The following is a 10191-nucleotide window of genomic DNA, read 5'->3' on the forward strand; positions in this document are numbered from 1 at the left end:
GACCTTATGATATGTGCATGTACAAGGCTTGGGTACACCCGTCTCCTCTGGCACTGACTTGGACTTGTTTGGGCAGTCGGTGTTCAAGGTCACCCTTACCATCATGGTCCATAAGGAACCCGCCTTAACCCTCTTCGGTTCGGGTCCTGCATGATTAAACCGGTTCAACCGTGTAATCAGATCGGGTTTAAGAAGTAGGGTATCACAGTTAAGGTACTACTATCAGAGATCTTGGTAAAGATATAGGACAAGTAAGTGTCCTAGTCACGCCATAAGTATCCTAGTGGGAATGGGGTGTGACAGAGAGACAGCTTATCGTTGAGGACTTGAGAAGTTGAGTTAAAGTGTTAGGATTTGGCTTTGGCAGCTTCGACTGTGGGATAGAAAGAGAGGCATTGTCTCCACTTTGAAACCTTCTTTGAAAGAAACAAGTTAGAAGTCTTTATGGGTTTAGGTTTTGGGGGTTTTAATTTTTTTGTCGAGTTGGGGGGGGGGTTGAACCAGTTTGAGTTTTTTTTTTTTTTTAATGGATATGTGTTTAGAACTTCTATTCCAACCATACCTGTAAAGTATCAAAGGCCTTTCCTTGTAGTTTTAACTTAATAAATATCTCACCATTTATTTATTTGGGTATGCCGCTTCCCTTTGGTCGCATGCTTGCCATTCAGAGAGAGAAAAAAGGAGTGAGAGACCACTTTGCCGTTGAGGACTTGAGGTCTTAGGGTTGGCTTTGGCAGCTTCCACTGTGGGAGAGAAAGAGAGGCTTTGTCTTTGTCTTTGAAACCCTCTTCGAAAGAAGCAAGTTAGAACTTTTGATGGGTTGGGGTTTTGGAAGTTTTAGTTTTTGGTTGAGTGGCAGGGGTGAATCAGTGGGGTTTGGGGTTTTTTTTTTTTTTTTTTCTAAATGGATACAAGTTTAGAGCTTTTATTCCAACCATACCTGTAATTTACCGACTTATTGAGAAAGGTTCAATAAGTCACGTTTCAAACATTAAAATAAATAAATAAATATATATTCACAATTTTATTAAAATTTAAAACGTGATTTAACCAACAAAGGTTTAAACTCTTTGGACTACACTAGCAAGACATATAGACTGTAGGGAAATAACGAAGAAATTAAGGAACTGCAAAAGCGAGACGTTACTTTACACCCCCACCCCCCCCAAAAAAAAAAAAAAAAAAAGCTCAAAGCAAACGTTGGTGGCGGGTGCGTGCCTTCTGAGTTTTGAGTTTTGAACCTTGAAGTGGAGTTATGGAGGCCTCTTTACTATTATTTCTCTCTAACATGTCAAAATATGTCACCATTGGGAGCGCACTACCTAGACCAAACATGGCAGCATTAGCAAGTATAAATAAGCACAATTCAGACCCAGACAGACGACCTGACCCCAGACGAGCTATATTCCCAATGTTAACGGTTATCCAGGTCAGGTGTAGCTCGACCAACCGACATCGACAATTGGACCAACTACCGACTGATTGGTCCACGTCGGCGTGAGAAGAGTAGCGTGCGACCAACTACATACCAGAACCAACTAGTAGCTCGGGATGACACCAGAATCACAATAAACGGTTAACCTAAAGCTGTGCCTTGAGCCTAGCTACAAGTAGCGCATCACTGGGCTCTCGGGATAAGTGGGTTGGCCACCGAACCATTAAATCCTGGTCTGTCCGATATGTCGGCAATCGAGTCATTGAATCTGGGCTGCTCGCTACTTGAGATTTGTGGGATTTTTTCAAGGAATACAACCCTCATAGGACATTTATGATCAACATGTAACTTCCAAGCGAGAATTAGACCTATCCTAGTTAGGAAAGGATTCTTAAAAGGATTCGAAATCCTCCCTAGAAATAAGAATATCTCTAGGGATACGCAGGGTACGTGGAGTTTCTATATCCTGGGATGTCCTCCCAATTCACTCTTCTAATATAATTCTTACTATATACGGATTACTACCAGCATTAGAAAGCATGCCAAATTGGGATTCTCTCTCTCTCTCTCTTTTTGTATTGTCGTCATCTCTCAATTATAAATATCCAGGTAATTATCCTTTAAAAGAATCAAAACTTTTTTATTTTTATTGAAATTTTTGTTTGCAGAGAAATCTAACTTAGACATCGAGAAGTGTTTTATCAACTCAATGTAATGCTCACTCTCTTATGTTTATTCTTTTATACATATTCCAAGAGTGACCTAAAAAGACTTCCTACGGCAAACTTTTTTTTTTTTTTTTTTGAAAACTACCGCAATACTCTTCAACACAATACAAGGTTGAAATCGTTTGCAATTCCGATCTCGTACAATTCCGTGCAATACCACCTTCAGGCGGTGACACGTGTATTGATACCAATACAATGACCCAGATCTGGTACAACTAATAAAACATTAAATCAGTGAAAAAACATTTAAATCAGATCTGGACCATTATATTGGTATCAATACACGTGTCATCGCCTGAAGGTGATATTGCACGGAATTGTACGAGATCGGAATTGCAGATGATTTTTTTCTCACAATACAATATAGGAGATACCATTCGTCATGTATGACGTCATAACCCAGCTCTCCATGCCGCGTTATTTTGTCTGTCCACTTCACTCGCCTTATCAAAAAATAAAAAATAAAAACTTCACTCGCTTTATCCTCAACCTCCCGCCACGTGGTATATTGAAACTCTAACAAATCCCACTGCAGGCTGCCCTAATGGACCAGGGCCTTCACCGTACGCCTGGAAAGGAACTATCCGACGCGTTCCAGCAATTTGGGGTTCAACAACGTGTCGTTAATCATGCCACGCGTTACTTTTGACTCTTCTTAATGAAAGAGGAAAAAAATCAGTAGACCAAAACTAAAGCCTAGAGCTCGTGATGCAGTGACAGTGGGGATTCCAGCTGGCTTTAGCGGGTAGTCGGCTGGTGCTCGACCTTATCCTCTTTCATTTTCCTTTTCTTTTTCCTAGAAACTTTTATTATCATCATTTTTCACTCCCCTAATGGAAAACCTTTTTTTTTTTGCTATTCGAAATTATTAGCTGAACTGAACTCCCAGTGTTTATTTTTGTACTATGAAAGTATGAATATTCAAATCTCGTGTGGGCTGCGGGGATCCTTTGGTGGCTGTGGCTGTGGCTGTGGCTGTCTGTCTTTCTAAGTTCCGCCGCTGCGGAGAGAGGGAGAAAAATAAAGAAGACGGAGTTTATAATGTGACGGCCGAACCAGCGAACACGAAACCCTAGAGAGAGAGAGATTTTTCGTTATATTTGTATTCTTCACGAAATAGAAATCCAAAAACTAATAATTTTCTTGCTTTACCGATCGAAAAGGAGAAAGGAAAAGGAAAAGGAAATATTCTCGTTTTACACTGTTTCAAGAACAAACGAGGTTGGTTAGTTTGAATTCCCTCCTCCCTTTCCCCTCTCTTTTAATTTATAATTGTACCTCCATTTTATTTCCATGAATGTCATAATTCCGGGATTTCAGTACTTTTTTTCTATCAACAAAGTGATTTTCTTGGCCTGGAGTTGGGTTCCTTGCAGATCACTTGTTTTATCAATCAAATTGAAAGAAAGTTCTGTAGATAGAGATCTTCTCTGATCATCTGATCCTCTTTTTTTAAACATTTTTATTTATATTATTAAGGGTTATTTACTCTTATATTGTTCATCTCATAAAAGATCACTTCTCTTGTAACCCTAGATTTGTGAAATCTTCTGTCGATGGTTTGCTTGACAGGATAACCGGGCTTCGGTGTCTGTGTGGATCACACTGAAGCAGCTGTTGCTCTGCTCCTGCTTCTTTTCAACTTTGAAGTTATAAGGGCAATCATAGCTTGCTGAGATCTTTTTTGCGATTCCCTTCCATTGAGAAAAAATGATGTCAAGATCGTATACCAATCTGTTAGATCTTGCGTCCGGTAATTTTCCGGTATTGGGCCGTGAAAGAAAGCGTCTACCAAGGGTAATGACAGTGCCGGGTAATGTCTACGAGCTCGATGACGATCAGGCCAATAGCGTTTCATCTGATGTTCCTTCGTCGGTCGCTCAAGATCGAATAATCATCGTAGCAAACCAGCTGCCCGTGAAAGCCAAGCGAAGGCCCGATAACAAAGGCTGGAGCTTCAGTTGGGATGAAGATTCGTTACTGTTGCAGCTCAAGGATGGATTGCCTGAAGACATGGAGGTTATCTATATTGGGCTGTTGAAGGTGGAAGTGGAGGCGAACGAGCAGGACGATGTCTCTCAGGTTCTGCTCGAGAAGTTCAAATCTGTACCTGCTTTCCTCCCTTCGGATGTCTTCAACAAATTCTATCAGGGTTTCTGTAAGCAGCAGCTCTGGCCTCTGTTTCATTATATGCTCCCATTCTCGGCTGATAATGGTGGAAGGTTTGATCGTACTCTTTGGGAAGCATACGTTTATGCAAATAAACTCTTCTCACAGAAAGTGATCGAGGTCATCAACCCAGAAGATGACTACGTTTGGATTCATGACTACCATCTCATGGTGCTTCCCACCTTCTTAAGAAGGCGCTTCAACCGTCTTCGAATGGGTTTCTTTCTCCACAGCCCATTTCCTTCGTCTGAGATCTACAGGACTCTACCTGTCAGGGAAGAGATCCTCAAGGCGCTGTTGAATTCAGACCTGATTGGTTTCCACACTTTCGATTATGCTCGTCATTTCCTCTCATGTTGCAGTCGTATGTTGGGCTTGGATTATCAATCCAAGAGAGGTTACATTGGGTTGGAATATTATGGAAGGACAGTTGGGATCAAGATCATGCCCGTTGGAATCCACATGGGTCAGATTTCATCTGTGCTTAAACAGGCTGATGAGGAGTGGAGGGTTGCAGAGCTTAAGCAGCAGTTTGAAGGGAAGACTGTGTTGCTTGGCGTTGATGATATGGATGTCTTTAAAGGGATTAATCTGAAGCTCTTGGCAATGGAACAGATGCTCAAGTTGCACCCCAAGTGGCAGGGAAGGGCTGTACTTGTTCAGATTGCGAATCCTGCGAGGGGTCGAGGGAGAAATCTTGAAGAGATACAGGAAGAAATACAGGCAAGTTGCAGGAGGATTAATGAAGAATTCGGTGGACCTGGTTATGAACCGGTGGTGTTCATTGATAGGCCTGTTTCGGTTAGTGAAAGAATGGCATTCTACACTATTGCCGAGTGTGTTGTCGTCACGGCTGTGAGGGATGGTATGAACCTTACTCCGTATGAGTATATCGTGTGCAGGCAGGGAGCCTCTGTAGCTGGGTCAAGTTCAGTGTTGACAGGGCCAAAGAAAAGCATGCTGGTGGTGTCAGAGTTCATTGGGTGTTCTCCTTCACTTAGTGGAGCGATACGTATAAACCCATGGAATGTTGATGCCACTGCGGAAGCAATGAACGAAGCTATTTCAATGCCAGATGCTGAGAAACAGCTGAGGCATGAGAAGCATTACCGTTATATAAGCACCCATGATGTGGCTTTTTGGGCACGAAGTTTCTTGCAAGATATGGAGAGAACTTGTAAAGATCATTTCAGGAGAAGATGTTGGGGAATTGGATTGAGTTTCGGTTTCAGGGTCGTGGCACTTGATCCTAATTTCAGAAAGCTTTCCATAGATGACATTGTTGCAGCATACTCAAGTGCTAAGAGCAGAGCCATACTGCTGGACTATGATGGCACTGTTATGCCTCAAAGCTCCATAAACAAAAGACCAAGTCAGGAGGTTATCTCCATTCTTAACACACTATGTGGCGATGATAAAAATATGGTTTTCATTGTTAGCGGAAGAGGGAGGGAAAGTCTGGGAACGTGGTTTTCTACATGTGAGAAGCTCGGGATTGCAGCAGAGCATGGTTACTTCTTGAGGTATGCATCTTATTATTATTTTTTCCTAGTGTTTTTGGTATATCCTTTATTCAAGCTCCTTTTAGTTTGGATTTTGAAATTCTACTGTTCTTATAATGTTGTGACAACTTAGGTGGCCACTTGACAATAAATGGGAAATCTGCGGGCAGGGTACCGATTTTGGGTGGATACAAATGGCTGAGCCTGTAATGAAATTGTATACAGAATCTACCGATGGTTCTTCCATTGAAACCAAGGAGAGTGCGTTAGTTTGGCACCACAGGGATGCCGACCCGGGCTTTGGATCCTCCCAAGCAAAGGAGCTTCTGGATCACCTAGAGAGTGTGCTAGCAAACGAACCGGTTGCTGTGAAGAGTGGTCAGTTCATTGTCGAAGTGAAGCCTCAGGTGCAATTTCTATATATTGTTTTCAGTTATGGGCTTCAATAATCTATGCTATTTAATTTAGCATGGGATTGTTTCTTAAGTTAAATCACTTTATCACCAGATTAAAGAATGTAGTTTTAATATTTGTTATCTTTAACTGAATCAACCATCCAAAATATGTTATATACTTCTGTGCTAGTGTCATTCCCAGTGAAGAGTGAGCTTTATTGAGTTTTATGGTTTGATGAAAATGGACTGTTTGTCTTAATTTTTTTATGTGGGAGTAAACCAGGGCATATGCTAATAACGTCTTGTTGCCTTGGGGATATATATATATATATATATATATACAAAATCTGATGTCTCTTGGCCTTTGATTCCTGATGTCTCTTGGCCTTTGGATTTCAGGGAGTCAGCAAAGGTCTCATTGCAGAAAAGATCTTCACTACCATGGCTGAGAAAGGGAGGCAATCAGATTTTGTGCTATGTATCGGGGATGACAGATCAGATGAGGACATGTTTGAGATAATCGGTGATGCTATGAACAAAAATATCCTTTCGTCCCATACTGCTTTATTTGCCTGCACTGTTGGGCAGAAGCCAAGTAAAGCCAAGTATTATTTGGATGACACAACTGATGTCATCAACATGCTGGAAGCTCTAGCTGAAGCATCTGATTTGACTTCCCCCAAATCATCTGATTCAGCATCCCCCAAATCAGGAATTGAAGGAAAGCCTTGATCTCTTCCTTCAGTGCTTCCTTGTCTTGAGGAACACCCCTGTGCTTTGTAAATGAAAAAAGTTGGGAAGATTATGGAGGCCTGGAACTGCAGGAGGTGATTGTCATTTGCACAGCTTGGTTGAGTGAAAAATTTATTGAATGATTCTTTGTTCCTATTGTGCTTTGGGCGGTGGATTGCTAAAAGTGGAAACACCGGCAGGTTGGAATAAACCAGTGAGTTAAAAAGCAGTGAAGGGTACTCACTGATGGCGGGAGTATTTCTGCTGCATCAGCTCAAACATTTTAATGGGTTTAGCCATTGCTAAAGCTTTATTATTGTGGGAAGACTTGTCTCAACTTAAAGAAATGCCAATTTTTTGTGTGTGTAGCCTTGGTGCACTTTCAGCTTCTTAGCAAGGATTCAGATAACAGGGTTAGAAGATCCTTTATGGCTGCCAAGAAACTCGTGGAAGGTGAGGAGAAGCAGGAATTATGCATATATTGGCTGGTTGTTAGAATGTAATGTGGAATATATTACTGATAATATAATTGCTAATTTTTTTTTTTCGGCTGAACAATATAGTTGCTAATTTTTGCACTTCCATTATTTTGAGTGAAGTTGTAGCTTTGTTTTACTCCATTGCTTAAGTGGGTTATTTGGGTATATGAATGCCAGAAAATGGGTCACATTGTGTTCTACACCTGAAACTGAAGGTGAGACCTTTGCATGAAGAAAACCAATACTAAATTTATGGTGCTAAAGTCATTCCGATGAAATTTCAGAATCCTTGAATGATTTTTTTTTTTTCACTGGTTCCAAACTGATGCACCCACCTATTTTATCTAGGTTAAAACCAGCAACTACAAAAGCATGATAACTGACAGAGCAGTCTTCCCAGAGTCTTATATCACACCTCAAACAAAGGTAGAGCTTGAAAAATTCAATATATATCTATGTAAGATGTTGCCAATTAGGTAAGCATTCATTTTTTGTTGAATTGTTAGGATCCTTTCCAGGAGGCTATATTAAGCCTTGCAGGATTTTCAATACTGGTTGTTGCCCTGATGCACCCTTGTCCTGGTTGGGTTGGATGAGTTTTGTAGTGTGAACAGCTACTAAATTAAGTGAATTGAATAACGCTAATCTTTGCAGTTGATCAATTAATTGGAACAAGTAATATCTTATGGCGTAGTATGGGTCAAAAGATAAATCCACTTGGTTTCAGACTTGGTACAATCCAAAGTCATCATTCCCTCTGGTATGCACAACCAAAAAATTATTCCGAGGGTCTCCAGGAAGATAAAAAAATCCAGGATTGTATCGAGAATTATGTGCAAAAAAATAAGAGAATCATCGAGGGAATTGCAGGTATAGAGATCCAATCATAATCCATGTGGGATTCCCTCTTAGTTGAGTAAATAATAATTGAACAAAGCTGAGTTGAGTTGTGTTATGTGAGATCATCATTTCAGCAAGCAGGTTGTTTCCAAATCTAGTTAGTCTAATTGCATAGCAGCAATTATGATTTTGTAGTAAAGAATAGGATTGAGTTTGAAGAAGCTTCAATAGACCCTATTTGCCTGTCTAATCCATCTAATAAAAGAATAGGATTGAGCTATTAATTATTGTTTGATTCCAAACTGGTTTGACATGTTAGTTTGATCAGTGATGTGTCTAAGAAGTGCTCTTATTGGTTGCTCTTTTAAAACTTTTTAAGGGACTGAACCTTGAGGGTCTCCCGACAGGAACCTAGGATCTTCCAAAAACTAGTTGACTCCTCGGTTAATAACCATGTGAATAGGAAGAACTTTGATAGAACCTAGGATCTTCCAAAAACTAGTTGACTCCTCGGTTAATAACCATGTGAATAGGAAGAACTTTGATTGGTTGCTTCCTCAAAGGAGGGCATATTTGAGATAAGAAAAAGAATTTGAGGGGAACTAATTATCCAGACCACAAACATCTATCCCCTGTTTGGTTTGTTGCTTGGTTGTTTGGTTGTTTGAATGCAGAGAAAATAGGGGGCTATATATCATTTTTGTGTTTGTCCTAATTGTCATCTCTAACGACTTGGGCATCCAATTACTTTCTCAGTCATAGGATAGGTTTGGATACATATTTCAACACTTGACAACATCTGGAATGCGTCTTTAAATCCATCCAATTGTTGTGAGGGTAGTTGAACACCCAAATTGTTGAAGAAGATCTCAATCCAATGTGCCGAAGATGAGGCCCCTTCTGTGTAAACATCACTTTGAAAAGTTGGAGTTGGAGTTGAAGGTGGATGTGGAGTTGAAATTAAAAAAAATAAGAGAAAGATAGAGCATGTTATTCGATGGACCACTTCTCTCTCTTTTTTTTTGGTAGGATGGACCACTTCTCTCTAGTTCTCTTGCATTTGTATTTTCTTTTTGGGTGGTCTTGTGATCTTGTCCGGTCTTTCATAGATCCCATGTTTTATGTTAGTTTAGTGTCTTGTATAGCATCCCCATCTCCGGTTTTCATGGCTGCTTGGCATGTTATGGGTGCCTGCAGGTATCTTTTATTAAAGTTTCCAGAGAGGAGAGCACAGTCAGCAGACGATTCCACGGGGGACTTGAAATCTTAAAATTAATGACTAATGAAGAATCAAGAGATTAAGAAACTAAGTTCAAAAGATAAACAAAGGAAATTGGATTGAAAGGAATAACGGTAATTGCATTAAGATGAAACTTGGGACTACAACTAAGAGTTTCAATAGTGAGGAACCTCACCGAAGGATAAAGTCTACAATAAAAAGGAAAGAAGAAGAGTTCTGCTCTAAATCTATGTCTATAGTAAGAGAGATAAGCTTTGAAAGCTGTTGCGGCAAGAAATCACCCTAGGCTATTCTCATGTCCTTCAAAGAATAACAGACGAGAGTGAGCGCCGGACTGATCCACCGGGGGACTCTTTGATACCTAAGTCAGATTTCTTTGCAAACATAAAATCCAGTAATAATGGAAAAGTGTCAATCCTCAAAGGGTGACTTACCTAGGTATTTATAGATGAGGAATGGTGGCAACGAAGAGTCCCACTCTGGTAGGCTTCCTAGCGCTAGTAGGAATTTGTATATGGCAAGAGTTATATTAGGAGAGTGAATTGGGAGGACGTCCAGATTATGGGAGCTCCACCTATCCCGCATATCCCGGGGTATACTGTGAGATATCTTCTTCTAGGGAGGATTTAATACCCTCCTGAGAGTCCTTTCCTAATTACAACAAGTTTGTT

General features: G+C 40.5%; 1 protein-coding gene across 2 annotated transcripts; it reads left to right on the forward strand.

Annotated features, from left to right (window-relative positions):
• Nucleotides 1-2870: 2870 nt before the first annotated feature.
• Nucleotides 2871-7576, forward strand: LOC122066119 (probable alpha,alpha-trehalose-phosphate synthase [UDP-forming] 7). 2 transcript variants are annotated; one of them, XM_042629938.1, is made up of 4 exons: nucleotides 2871-3388; nucleotides 3736-5855; nucleotides 5968-6241; nucleotides 6629-7576. In XM_042629938.1, the coding sequence occupies exons 2-4, from the start codon at nucleotides 3874-3876 to the stop codon at nucleotides 6959-6961; spliced, it is 2589 nt and encodes an 862-aa protein (XP_042485872.1). In that variant the 5' UTR covers nucleotides 2871-3388; nucleotides 3736-3873; the 3' UTR covers nucleotides 6962-7576. The 2 variants fall into 2 exon arrangements, with proteins under 2 accessions (XP_042485872.1, XP_042485871.1); XM_042629937.1 differs by having other exon boundaries at nucleotides 2871-3384.
• Nucleotides 7577-10191: the final 2615 nt, after the last annotated feature.

Source organism: Macadamia integrifolia, unplaced genomic scaffold (assembly GCF_013358625.1).
Source record: "Macadamia integrifolia cultivar HAES 741 unplaced genomic scaffold, SCU_Mint_v3 scaffold2240, whole genome shotgun sequence".
Classification (NCBI taxonomy): Eukaryota; Viridiplantae; Streptophyta; class Magnoliopsida; order Proteales; family Proteaceae; genus Macadamia; species Macadamia integrifolia.

Coding starts and splice junctions, on each gene's coding strand:
- LOC122066119 (XM_042629938.1), top strand. CDS start 3,874: ATGATGTCAAGATCGTATACCAATCTGTTAGATCTTGCGTCCGGTAAT. Junction 5,856..5,967: donor GAGCATGGTTACTTCTTGAG/GTATGCATCTTA, acceptor GTGACAACTTAG/GTGGCCACTTGACAATAAAT. Junction 6,242..6,628: donor TTGTCGAAGTGAAGCCTCAG/GTGCAATTTCTA, acceptor TTTGGATTTCAG/GGAGTCAGCAAAGGTCTCAT.